The 14,077-nt window shown below is 36.0% G+C and overlaps 1 protein-coding gene across 3 annotated transcripts; it reads right to left on the bottom strand.

The window, feature by feature from the left end:
* Nucleotides 1-263: 263 nt before the first annotated feature.
* On the bottom strand, nt 264-5,679 carry LOC142634166 (uncharacterized). Of its 3 annotated transcripts, none has more exons than XM_075808454.1 (8): nt 5,399-5,679; nt 4,310-4,846; nt 2,819-4,213; nt 2,402-2,726; nt 2,002-2,260; nt 1,691-1,897; nt 909-985; nt 264-604 (listed from the first exon to the last, which is right to left on the bottom strand). In XM_075808454.1, exons 1-7 carry the CDS (start codon nt 5,507-5,509, stop codon nt 913-915), a joined length of 2,907 nt encoding a protein of 968 aa, XP_075664569.1. In that variant the 5' UTR covers nt 5,510-5,679; the 3' UTR covers nt 264-604; nt 909-912. The 3 variants fall into 3 exon arrangements, with proteins under 3 accessions (XP_075664569.1, XP_075664570.1, XP_075664571.1); XM_075808455.1 differs by having other exon boundaries at nt 264-596; XM_075808456.1 differs by having other exon boundaries at nt 937-985.
* Between the last annotated feature and the right edge of the window lie 8,398 nt (nt 5,680-14,077).

The following is a 14,077-nucleotide window of genomic DNA, read 5'->3' as shown; positions in this document are numbered from 1 at the left end:
TATGTGTCATTGTTCTTTATTAATTATGATTCCCTCACATTCCTGCTGGTTGATGGTTTGCTTCTAGTTTAGATTTTTTGAGATCAACTGGACTTGCATATAAATTTTATTGGTATTATTCTTCTGCAGGGAATCATTTTGAAAGAAAACGGTAAAGTTGGAGATGCAGAGAGGATGTTTATTCAGGTGAGTATATGAATATTTATTGGCATATGTATGAATAAGGAAATGTACGTATATACATATCTTTTATGAAAGTAATCAACAAAGCAAATTTCACAATTTCCCATTTGTGATTGGATATTATAACAACCAACTGAAACTTCCAGAATATATTCACCCCATTTTTACATTATGCTTGAACAATTTGTTTTGTTTTTTTCCCCCTCTCAGAGGCATTTGTCTTTAAACAAGTGTACTTAATTACTCAACTGCCAGTAAGAGTTTTGTGCACTGGTTATAACACGTATCTTTGCAAACTAAAAACCTCATAATAAGTAAGAGACTGCATAAGCCATTTTGTGTCTTTCTTGTGCACAGCAACTCCTCTCCTCCTGCGAAACCATTCTTGCGGACTCTCTCGAGGTCTCCACTATCTGAAAGTCTTGGAATTGCAGTGGACATATCAACAATGAGGGGAGACTTAGCAAGCATGCATATTAAGTAGACAAAACCAGCTAATAGATTTTAGCATACTCTAGGGTTGCATTTGGATTTGAGGACTAGTTAAAATGGATAGAACATGTATAATATGTTAGAAACGTTTCAGGTTGGTGATTAATGTATAACCTTCGTTTTAGTTCAAATTTTAATATGAACAATTGACTCAAGTCCATATCATGTAATAATAAATATAGCTTCAGAATTAAAATACTCAAATTCAATCTCCAGTAAGAAGGTAAACGTACCTGATTAGTCATCAGGCAGCTTTCTTACCCATTTATTTGTAACAACACTTCTCCCAGTTGTGTGCTTTGAATTAATTCTGAAAATCATTGATTGGAAAAGCAAACGGTCAAGTAAGAGGAAAAAAAAATACTTATCTCATAATTTGCACGATAGACATAGGGTTACAAATGTTACTTTAGAGGAGAAATGAGTTCAGCAGGAATCATGATTCTGGTGGGAGTTCAGATTGTATCACGAATTAGGAATATTATTGCTTAACCAAGGGCAATTTGATGCATAAAATTAGGGTAACTCATGGCCTAATTTTTTTTTTTAGTTATATATCACACTAGGGGACGGTCATTTTTGCAAAACTTTGGAGTTCATTGTCATTTTCTTATACCTCAAGAAAGGTTGATGTAATTTTTCTAAAGAAATTAGTTATCTAATACCTAAGAGCAAACCATCCTCCACCTTGACCAAGGTGCATACCAAGTCAAAGGAAAGAAAACAACATATATCAGGACATAATTTCAAGTTCTCTGTAGGGATTTCTTCAAGCATGTGGGTCACATTATATGCAGTATTATGATTTTTGCAAAGCAGAACATGCTAGTCATCTAAAGCAAGGCAGAACATGCTGTTGATGTATTTAACTAATACCATACTGCAACAACATGGATGACTCCCATTTGACAATCTAAGAAGTGCATATTTAATTTGAATAAAACCTTCCCTAAGCTCTTTTTTTAGAGCTAAAGTAGACAAATTGATTAGTTGGATAATTGCTGATGTTACTCACCCATTAGTTGTAGATGATGATTCTAACTCATCTCTCAGACTGAGTGAAGCTAATGGTTTTGAAAGGGACAATACAGGATTAGCCAAACCCTTGTCTTCATGGAAATTGTAGAAACACTTCCGTTTCATGGCATCATTGACTAATTTCTTCCAAATAGTGTTCTTTTTAGTTAAAGTTGCTTCATTTCCCAATATCCAAAGGCAATACCTGCAAAGTGAGACCATGCCTATTAATTGCAAAAACCACTAGAGCCTCAAAACATGTTTTCGCAGCACCATAGAGAAGTCTATACTTTATACATTATTTGTTACCTTGCACGCGTTAGTGCCACGTTTGTTCTTTGATGATTTTTAAGAAAACCAACTATTCCATTCTTATTACATCTGACAGTAGAGATAATTATCACATCCTCCTCACCACCCTGGAACCCATCAACAGAACGAACACTAATGGAGAAATCATCATTAGAATCTGCATTGTACTTCTTCACCTTCTCTCCGATTGCAAAAACTTGAGCCTTGTATGGTGAGATGATACCAACTCTAACCTTCTTCTTTGTACGAACTGATTCTTTAGGAGTGAAAGGAGAAACGAAATTTTTTTATTATGGAACACATTAGCTTATTGATGATCAAGCTAACCATAACTAACCTTCCTAGCAAAACATTTTACCAAAATTGAGACTAGGATTAGTTGCTACTTTAGACTTACCTTTGAAAAGGCTTGAAACTATCTCAGATGCCACAACCGCCTCAGCCATATTTTTCAGACTATGGCTGTTATCGAATTCCTCTTTGCCATGTGCTACATTTATAAAAGAGTAGGAGCCATACATCTTCCCCTGTAGGAAATGCCTCTCGTAGCTTCTTTCTTTGACATTGTGGCCATCCAAAATATCATTTTCATAGAACATCCTATTTGGGAATAAGCTTATGGATGGATGCATCCTATGCTGGACATTAAGAAGGTGTTTCTTGTGTCCCATCAATACCAGCCTCTGGAACAAACTTCTTCCAATCTCAGCTTTCTCAGAAATCTAGTAATAAAAAAATTTAAAGATGTTACAGTGATAATTCATAAAAACAATCAAGGACAGCAAAATATAACCATAATAATAAAACTTTAAACCTTGCTTTGAACCATCGCAGGCAGTTGACGTTCATCCCCAATGAGAATAGCATGGCGGAGGCCAGGAAGTTGTAAAGGAATGGTTGATTCACATTCCTTAAGCTGAGCAGCTTCATCTATAACCAGTAGTTCCAGATCAGTCTTTACTTCATGCACTTTAGCAGAGCTTGATACAGTGCAGAAAATCAGACAAGAATTTTGCAGGCAGAATTTTTTTATAGCATACTCGTTTTCAAAATTTGGAACATGGAATTTTTGAGGAAGTGATCTGAGGATAAGAAGGCACTCATTTCTCTCAATACTCAACTTCCTTAAGTGACCAAGTCCGCTTCCTACATTTTTTCTGAAGACTTTCTCTAATAGCCCTTTATCAGTAACACTAACAGCACACAACAAAGTTTCAAGAGATTTGAGAAGATCAAGAGCTTTGATCATCTTCTTTACCACTTCTAATGAAATAAAAGAAGTAGGTAAGTGTGTATATAAATTTTCCATAAAAAATGTCATACGCTTTGAAATGCATTTGAATCTCTTCTGTACGAACTCCACAAATGTCAAAGGATTATCACATTCATTGGCTACCTGTCCTTCATTTTTCTTGTCTTGGGAAGAACTATCCTCCCTTTGTTTTTCCTCATGCTCTAAGCCCTTTTCATTCCACGAAGGCACCTTCTCTTTCTGTCTTTTCTTGTTTTTGTTTTCATTTAAGGTTTGAGTGATAACTTTCTTCAGATTTTTCTTGCTCTTCTTGTCTTTGGAGGATTGATCATCAACCTCCTTCCCTTGATTCCTATCCATTTCTTTATTTTTAGATTTTCCTTCATTTATTATCTCCTCATGGTCTTCCACTCTTCTATTTTTCAAGTACAAATGATATTGCTGTTTAGGTTCGTTGAGCAAAGTAATCATTGATAGTAAAGTATCTTTCCAACCAGTTGATGAAAGAAGGGATTCATATAGTATAGTAACTCGATTATCAAGGAATACATCAAGAAGGTCATGACGATCACCAATCTTCATCCGCTCCCCATTTCCAAATAAAAGTATATCTCCAAGCCCATAAGTATCATATTCGGATGAGTCTGTCACATTCTTTAGAAGCCGCTGGGTCACTTCCAAAACTGCAGTATTCGTCGGGGCACAAGTAAGAGTTCTGCATTTCATTCTAAGTAGACAGAATAGTAAACAACCAACTGTCTTGGTTTTCCCAGTTCCTGGAGGACCCCATATTAGTTTGACAGTATTCTGATGATTGCATTTCCTAGTTTCCAAACAGCTAAGAACTGCAGCTTTCTGGGAGTCATTTAAATCAGAGGAGCAGATTCTGGACTTCACATCTGCATAGGTAGTACTGCAATTGTTTTCAGAAATGCACGAAGTACAAATTTTAGCTACCTACAAGAAGTTAAAAAAAAAACAAAAGGTTGCTGAGAATTGTTTCGAAAAACATTAATATGCAACACTAACGTAAACTATGATTAAAATTCTTACAGCAGAGTTTGGTTGCAAGACTTTTCCAATGATATCTAAGTTTTTTCCTTCCAGCTGAGAGTTCAATGCTCTCCATATACGGATATTTGTTGTCATGTTTATCAGGCAAATAGCATAAAGAGTTTCTCTCTTCTTGTTCTCTCGTTCTTCAGCCAAGATGGGCTTTGAGGCTAATATTGTAAGAATATTGTCGTCTTTCACCCTTTGAACAAAAGCAACAAGAAAGGGTCTGTTGGGTCTGTCTAAATCCTTGTATTGTGGTCTTACATTTGTCAAGGCAATGATGTCTCCAACCATAGGTTCATATCCCCCATTCTTCTGCAATCCACTTACACTTTTTAGTGTAACAAGGTAAAAAAAGTCTTTGGGTGGTTTAAAATCCTTGGTTTGTTTGAATGACGATATTTCACAACTAGGCGCTAGATGCAGTGTTGACATGCTTGATAACAAGTCAGCGTGTGTTTCCTCAATAAGTGGATAAGTGAATGAATTCATGTATTCTGTTGTTGAGGAAAATATTTGTGGGATCTGTCTCACCTGTTAGTGAATCATTTCAGGGTTAGGACTGCAACTTTCATAAGAGGAAAGTTCAGTACATGTACAAGTGTGATCAACATGATCTGAACATAATTGCAAGGATCTATATCTCTGCTAGGAAATGGGAACATAAAAGCATAATATGTAACCGCCTCCAAATTATCATCAAATTCTGTGCCAGCTCTAAGTACGCAGATAAATCAAATCACAATATAGGAACACTATATTTGATGTCATACACTATTTTAAGCATAACAAGTTCTAGCTTTTCCCAATAGTTTCATGAGAGAAATAAGAAAAGAAGAGGGGAAAAAAAGAAGAAAAAACAAATGAACAAACAGAATTCACATAAAATGTGAAATTAATGTTACCCCAACTTGACAACATACTTTCTATTGGTATATAAAAAAATAAAAATAAAAATTAGTGGTTAATACCACATTTGGCTAACAAACAAACTTCAATAAAATCAATAGTGCTCTATAATCTGCATGTGTTACAACATAATTTCTTACAATGAGGACGGTGGTGAGAGCTTTATGGTGGACAAACCTGGTTTTTGTAAAGATCTTCATTGCGAACATCTTTGATAGACCAAGAGAGTACCAGATCTACTAAGCGTCGACCTGGAACTTCATTCTTCTTCACTGCAGTCTTCTCCATTCTGTGAGTTCCTTCTTCTCTTCTGTATAGTCAGTCAATGGCCAAAATGTCACACACCCTTTAAAATAGAGATCATGAACGTTCGCGTAGCATCAAAGGAACCAACTTGGAAGAAGTTACCCTATGGAAAGACCAAGATAGAGGCTATTATGAAAGAAAGAAAAAGTGAGATTCCAAACATGCTTTTCGCTTATAAGAGTTTCCATTACATTTTCCTTGTAAAGGTCAGAAATGTATATGGACGTACGCAACATCATTAAAAGAAAAACGTTAGAAAAGAAGAAAAAAATAGAAAAAAGGTGTAATAGAAGACATTGACTTGAAGTCAAATGATAGTTACTCAAGTGGGAATGCAAAACTACCTCTGCTTCCTGCCTTCTTCCTTAATTCTTGCACTAACGGTATACGATTCTCTGTCCATACGTGCAACTACCATGCAACAGTGCAATACTCTTGTATGGACGTCCCAAATTTTGTAACTAACATAAGTTATACACATTTCCACATACCCACACACATCATAGCCTAGGTATACACAAATCCAATATAATGCATATATATATTAATTTGGCTAAAAAATGTTACTCACCGGAATAAGTGGAATTTTTAATGTTGGAAAAAAAATTACAATAATATTCATTATATTGTGTGTATTTGTTAGGAGTTGTATGTATGAATATATAAGACATATTCTCAAGAACATTCAAGCAGCAGGAAAAAAAAAATTGAAATTCAGTGAAGCTGGACCGATCAATGAATAAGCTCAACAAACAAACGCATAATGCATATGGGAAAAATGAGGTATTAGTAGTACTAGTAATGCATGATATTAGAGAATATAACATTTACGAAGGAAAAGTAAGAACTAGTTTATGATTGGATGCAGTGCAAAGGCCAAAGAATGTATGCAAGTTAGTTACCTTTTATTATTACTAGTCGTTAGTCGCAAACTCATGCGAAAATAAAATAGTGCACACGTTATATTTAAAAGTATTTGTTAATTTTTATAAGTTTTATGCAATAGAACATATAATGTAATAAAAAGATTTAAATTATAATTATAATATTGTTTTATATAGATGGAAAAGAAAAAAAAAATGTACACTATTATTCCATGGAACACATATAACATGTTACATTAAGTTTAAATTACTACAAAAGTTTAGAATTATAGAAAAAAAAAATTTCTTTACAAAATGTAAATATAATGCCTATATTATTAAAATTTGAATTTTAAGGTAATCTTCTAAATATTTATCATTTTTATTGTTTTTTTAGCGATCACATCTCTAAAGTCTAATGCCCATTTTGTTGGTATTTTTTAACTAAAAATTAAATAGTATGGCCCTAATAGACTAAAATTTCATACTTTTCAACCCAAAAATTAAGAAAATAAAAAACTTTGAGCTCAAAACTAAAAAATGCAACCTACAAAAAGAATTAATGTATAGCCCAATTAATCCAAAATTGATTGAAATTGACCAAAGTAGACTGAATGGACAGAAGAGGACTAAATGGACCGAACTAGACCGATATAGACCAAAGGTTGACTGAATGGATCAAATTGAACCGAAAATCTATGCTAATGTGGCTAAATAGAAGTATAACAATAATAAATAATATACTTCAGTTTTTATATATTATATAGATATAGATTTTATAGATTTGTAAGAGTTATATACTAACTATAGTATTACTAAAAAAATAATTAGGAATTTGTTCAAAATATGCCTAATCTAGAAAATAAATCTAGAGCTCCTCTATATGCCTTTCCTCTGTTGTATTTGTTGTATCCTCAATTTAAAATAAAAAAATCCTTTTTTCCGTGGATAATGATATATAAGAGTACATGTGAAAAAAATCTCAAGAATACATACGCCAAATTAAGATGATAGCTGAATCTTTCAGGTTCCATAATGTCTGTTTTTTATTCTAAAATTTTGACTTTTTTTTTTTTTAAAAGAATGCTTTTCAGTATCAGGTATCCTTTAATTGCTTTCTCTTAAATGAAATCTGATTTTCAGTGGCTTCTTTTTCTTGGTTGTCTTTTGCCATTGTGTTCTTTGCAATGAGATTTATTTCAGGTTGAATTACTTCTTGGTTAAGCATATTCAGATTGGGGCCATATCAGTGATGCCGTATCTCTTTACGACCGCCTCATCTCTAGTCACCCTGAACGTCCCAGTCAAAGTGAAAAAAAAAAAAAAAAAAAAAAAAGGGAAAAAGGGTAAGATTTTATTTTTAGTGTCACATGTGACTACCCCACCCATTCCCAACCACACATCTTGCAAAATATCTCCCTCTTTAGCCGGCCATCCCTCTTATTCTTAGAGCATTCGCATCGGGCCTGCGAAATGCCAAATGTAAGGAAAATTTGGCGTTCTGACCCAAAGGAGCTCAGCATCCGAAAGTGAAAACGTGTAAAATTCCAAATTTTTTTGTCATACTGCTACAGTACCATCGCAAATGTATGATAGTACTATAGCTAATGGTATGTACAGATAATACTTTTTTAATACCCTAAAATTTCTCTCTCCTCTCTCTCATTATTTCTCTTCCCTTCTCTCTCTTCCCTTCTCTCTCTTCCTTCTCTCTTTCTCATCTGCTCTCTCCTCTCTTCAAACCTAAACACCATCCTCCTCCCAAATCCAACATCACACATCAATGATCAAACCTAAACAATAGCAAAATTGATTCAAAGGCAAAACCACATCATAGTGGTTCATTTTTTCTGGTTGGTTGCGATTCGGGTCATGTTTTGTGTTCTAGGTTTTGGAGTTCTGCGTTTTTTTTTTTTCTATTGTGACGCTATGATTCTCGCCGATGATGGGTTGATCTGGGTTGATCAACGATGGAGGAAAATTTGATCTAGCAGCAACGGTGGCGGTGTTGATCTAGCAGTGGCGGTGCGATGTGGGTTGGGTCGGTGTTCAATGGAAACGATGTAGGTCTGTGTTGGTGGTCAATGGTGGCATGGGCCTGGGTCGGTGGTTTTGGGGTGGTCTGTGATGGTGGGTTAATCTGGGTTTGCTTGGTCTGGGTTGATCTAGGTTGTGGGGTGATTTGTAATGGGGTACGGTGGTGTGGGTGTGGGGTTTTGATTTGTGTGGGAGTGGGTTGTGGGTTGTGGTGGTGCAGTGGCGGCGTGGGGCCGTGGAGATCAGCTTTCGATGGGTTTTGATGGGGTTCTGAATGGATTTTTCTTTTATTTTTTGTGGGTTTCTATGCATGGTGGTGGTGGGTGTTGTTGCCATGGTGGTGTCTTTGGTTGTGGTGGCAAAGGTGGGTTTCATGGTGGCAAAGGTGGGTTTCATTTGTGTGGATTTTTGCTTTGATTTTTTTGTGGGTTTCTGTGCATGGTGGTGGTGACGTGGTGGAGAATGGTGGTTGAGAGAGAAACAGGGAGGAAAACATAAACAGATGGGGGAGAAGGGTGAGAGTGAGATTTTATTATATTATTTTATTGGGTAGTATATATATTATTTTAATGAGTTGAATAGGAAAATAAAAGTTGGAATTCTAGGTGTATTGTAAAATGGTATTGTACAATTGATAAAGTAGATTTTTAAGATGGTAAAATAGAATAGTATAGGAATTCCGGATGCGAATGCTCTTATTTTGTTTTCTTTCTTTTCTTTTTACACAGCACTCCTCTCTCATAACTCCCTCACTCTCCAACCGGTACCACTCCTCACCTCTTCCACCACCATTTTTCCAGCAAGATCACCGGAAAACTCCATAGGAAAAATGTAAGGCTCACTCACCTCTACTTTTTGAAGTAAAAATTTCTAATCTTTTTGTGGGTTTATATGCTTTGCTAGAGGCTTTTTTTTATCTAAGCTTTGATAATGATACCCATGTGATTAATGAGTTTTGGAAGTGATATTCATATGTTTATATGTATGGGTTTTGTGTTGGTGGAATTATTTAATGAGTGGGTTTATAGATTTTACAATGGTGGCTATCTAAGTGGTGAAGATTTAGGGGTTTTGCATCTTTAATGTGAAATAGATGGTGAATATAATTTTTATTGATTATTTGGAGCTAGTCAAAGATTTAAATTGTTTGTTTTGAATGATATTGTGATTTTGGTGTCATGGGTCTCTTGATGATGTTGTGAAAATCTTGTGGGAACTACTCATAAATTATTGAGGTTTTAATGTTAGAGATAATACCTTAAATGATTCATGAGTATAATGGGAGTCTATGCCTTGTAAAGTAATTTGTTGAGAAACTTTGGAAGTGGAAAATATTATTTGTGAGGCTAAATCTAGGCTTGCCTAATTTAGTACCTATTTGGCAATTCCTAATATGTGGCTAGATACAATTTCAAGCTTTATGCTTATTGTGATAGGTTTACTTGGTATTGTTTAGGTTCTAGCTAATTTCATTTGGAGCTTGGAAAATTAGGTTTTTGCGGGTTGCGAGGTAAGTAGTTTTTTAATGGGATTTTTTGAAAATAACCATGTTGCATAAACATTATTTTTGGGTCAAACATATTTTGAAAAATTAATGGTGGAACTATGTTGTTCTAAAAAGTGTTGTGTTGTGACCCTACTATATATGATTATATATGAAAGTGCATATTCTTATTGCATATGGGGAATTACATGATTTGTTAGCATAGAAAAGACTAGCATCTTTGATTAAATTCTTGAGAATGTATTTTATGGATTTATTGCATTATTTGCAAAATATAAAGATGTTTTATCTTGACCTATGTTATTTGGGAAGTTACTACAAAATCATTTTGACAAGAAATGAGTTAAGGGCTTTGAGAACCTTGTGAATATCTTGGGCATTCAAATCTTTTATGAAACTACTTGGAAGTTAATTATGTATTTTGAATTAAAGGTAATTTGTGAGCTCTTTATGTTCTACTCATGTGCTGTGACATGTGATTACCCGGTGATTACCTAGCTAAATACTATAGTCTATGTGACATTGGTATCTTAGCAGCCGTCTTTGTGATGGTTATTGAATTCTGTCTTTGTGACGGCGATGAGTTCCATCTTTGTGATGGCATATTGGTTTCGTCTTTGTGATGGCGATGAGTTCCATTTTTGTGATGGCATATTTAGTTCTGGCTGTGTGTCGGCGATGAGTTCCGTCTTTGTGACTTCAAATTAGTTCCGTCTTTGTAATGGCATTATCATGTGGCCTTGGGTTTGGAATTTGTAAAGTTGTAATTTACAACTATTTTGTGTTAGCTTTAATTCATTGCCAAATTTGATTGTAATTTTGTTCAATTTTTTGTACCCTGTATTTTATGTGGGATTTATTTGTAAGGGTTGTGTGTGTGAGAGAGAGTGTGAAGACTCAAGGTAACATTGAAGAAGCTTTCCTACGAAGTGAAGCATGTGCTCAACACATGACTGGAATGCGAAGAGTTAAAGACCGATGGTGACAGCTGGTTTTCGCAAGTGTCTCGCAGGTAAGGCCTTCCCGCGAGATACCTGCGAAATAGTCTGTTTTTCTATTTTGTCATATCTACTCCACTACATCCTTATACACACTATATATACCATCATTACCCACATATTGAGAGAAGTGCTCTTCAAAGAGAAAACCCTAACCACAAACCCTTGAGAGTTAGAGATTGTCATACTCACAATCCTCTACACCATCCATTGTAGTTCTTCTCAACTCCTACCTCTCCATAACCAAATCCTTGAGAGGTTGATAGCCTAAACACTTACCACACTCATACTGAGTGTCAAGTGAGGTTTTGGTGCTGCTGGGAAGTATTGGAAGAAGCCAAGCTTTGGCAGATGCAATCGGGCGCATTGCGGGATCCGAAAAGCTAGACAAGACACAGTTCCGAGAAGCCTTGTTGGAGTAGGAGCTTGGAGGGCTTAGGTGCACTAGGTAGATTAGGCTTAGAGGATCTCTTGCTATTCATGTATCCCAACTTATTGTCTAAAGGATCGATATATCGCTTGGAGGGCGGCGGAGAGGTTTTTGGCCGAGTTCTTCAGTTTCCTCTTCGATAACACATCAGTGTGTTATCTTGTGTTTACATTTCTCTTCTCTACTCTTTTAACTTTCATTTTACTGCTGTGCTGTGATGAATATGACTTAGAGTAGTTGTTTTCCTTGTTCACTCGTATTTACTCTATTCCGCACTTAGTTTAAGTTAGAATAAAATCAATTGAGCCATAATTTGTTAATTTGGGGTCTAAACGGCTCTTATGTTTTTAACACAAATCCGAACTTTTAATTGGTATCAGAGCAGGTGCATTTGCTATGGTTTCATTATCTAAGTGCAATCCAAGACCCCTTTTGTGATGGATCGGTCACAATCTCTCAATGCTCCACCATACTTTGATAGGAGCAAATATGTTTTTTGGAAAGTTCGTATGAGGGCATTCCTTTGTGCTATAGATGAGTCCGTATGGGACTTCATTGAGAATGGGTATGTTAAACCCACGACAGCCAGTCCGAATGGGACAAGGCAGCCCTTGCTTTGGCAAATGCCAATAACAAAGCAATTAATGCTATCTTTTGTGGCGTGTCTACTGATGAATTTCACAGGATATTGCATGTGAAGACCGCTAAGAAAGCTTGGACGATTCTTGAGACTACCTATAAAGATACCAAGAAAGTCAAGGACACAAAACTTCAAATGTTTACTACCCGATTTGAAGAGCTAAAGATAAGTGACGATGAGTCATTTGACTCATTCTATGGGAAGCTCAATAAAATCATGATTGCCAAGATCAATCTCGGTGAAAAGATTGAGGACCTCAAAATCTTTCTCACCACTTTAGCTCAATCTCGCTAAGGTAGTGAGAAAGATTTTTAAGGTCCTTACCGGAGAGTTACCGTACTAAGGTTACTGCTATAGAAGAAAGCAAAGATTTGGTTGAGATCAAGATTCAAGAGCTTATTGGATCTCTCCAAACATATGAGCTTGGACTACCTTCTCACAAGCCAAGCAAATCACTTGCTCTCAAAACCATCAATGAGAGAATGGATGACTCCTCCAAAGAAGACAATGTGAAGAAAGAAGTAGCATTCCTTGCGAAGGACTTCCAGAAATTTCTGAAGATAAAGAACAGTGGGAAGTCTTTGAACAAAGGAAAGTTTTCATCATCCAAAGGTGGTAGGAAGGAGTTCAAGAAGAAAGATGGGAAGGACTTTTAACCCACCCCCCAAGGAGTTATGTGCTACGAATGCAACGACCATGGACACATCAAGAAAGAATGTCCCAATTACTTGAGAGGGAAGGGTAAGGTATTTGCCACTACACTTAGTGACTCTGAAAGCTCAAATTCAGACACGAAAGAAGAGTGTGATAGTGATGGGAAGTATAGAGCTTTCATGACAATTACCTCCGTTGATTCTAGGGATGAATTAAGCAATTTGGTAAATGAACTTGGTGAGCATTCCGAGGGTAAGGAAGTTGAAAAATCGGAAGATGAAGATGTATGCCAAAATGAAGGTGAGAACAACCTTCAAGAAGCATATGATTCTTTGTTAGAAGATTGTGGAAAATATGCCAAGGTTACTAATCATGCTATGAGCAAGACGAAGAAGATTGAAGAAGAGCATAAGTATACTCTTGTGCAACTTAAAGAGGCAAAATGTGAAGTAGAAGGGCTTAAGGGAGAGCTAGTTGAAGCTTACTCTAAGATTAAGTTTCTTGAACTTGAAATATTCCAAGTTAATGTCAAGGTTGAGCGTATCTCAACCAAGAAACTTGACAGCGTGCTGTCTTCACAAAAATCTTCACATGACAAGACCAGTTTAGGTTATACCGGAGAAGGAAGCTCCAGCAGCGAACCCAAGAAGGAAGTGAGATTCGTATCAGCCAAGAGTGTTGAGAAACTTAAAGAAGTGAAGCTTGAGACTGAGAACCCTGCAATTGTGAAGAGAACCACTGATGCAAAACCAAAAGATAAAGGGAAGTCATTTTCCAAAAACCAAAGGGGGCCTCAAGTGAAGCATGTGTGTCATCATTGTGGCGTTCAAGAGCACATAAGACCCAATTGTTTCAAGCTCCATGCACTCAAGAAGGCTGACTCCATGTGTGGCTAAGAAATTTCAAAAAAACAGTCAAAGGGAGCACAACCTAAAGGAGAAAATGAAGGACATCTCATTGGAGATGTCATTGAAATGTTGAAGAACATCTTCCTATGCCTTGCTAGCTTCACTCCGAGGTTGGAAAGCTATGTTGGTCGTACCCCTCCATCCAAAGTTCTCACTTAAAACACTCGCAAAGTGTGGGTGAAGAAGGGTACTCATGCATGATTACTCCCTATGCCCATGCATTAATACTTCCAATGTTTAGGATTATAGGTTCATGCATCATGTCATGCAAAATCTTCATGTGTCACTGCTTCTGGTTCATAGCATGTTTCTTTTGCAAGTTACATTTTGTACTTGTTTTTGTTAATCTTACTTTTCTTGTTATGTTTTTTAGTGTGTTGAAAAATTCAAAAACCCATAAAAAAATTGAATAATCTCCAAAAAGTTTGATCGCTTGTGTTGTGTATATCACATGTGAGTTTGGCCTAGTACCTTTGTACTAATGGCGTAGTACATTTACGAGCTTAATTTGTTTTA

This window comes from Castanea sativa, chromosome 5 (genome assembly GCF_040712315.1).
Source record: "Castanea sativa cultivar Marrone di Chiusa Pesio chromosome 5, ASM4071231v1".
Classification (NCBI taxonomy): Eukaryota; Viridiplantae; Streptophyta; class Magnoliopsida; order Fagales; family Fagaceae; genus Castanea; species Castanea sativa.
The sequence above is the reverse complement of the archived record's forward strand: the minus strand, read 5'-3'. Positions and strand labels throughout refer to the sequence as shown.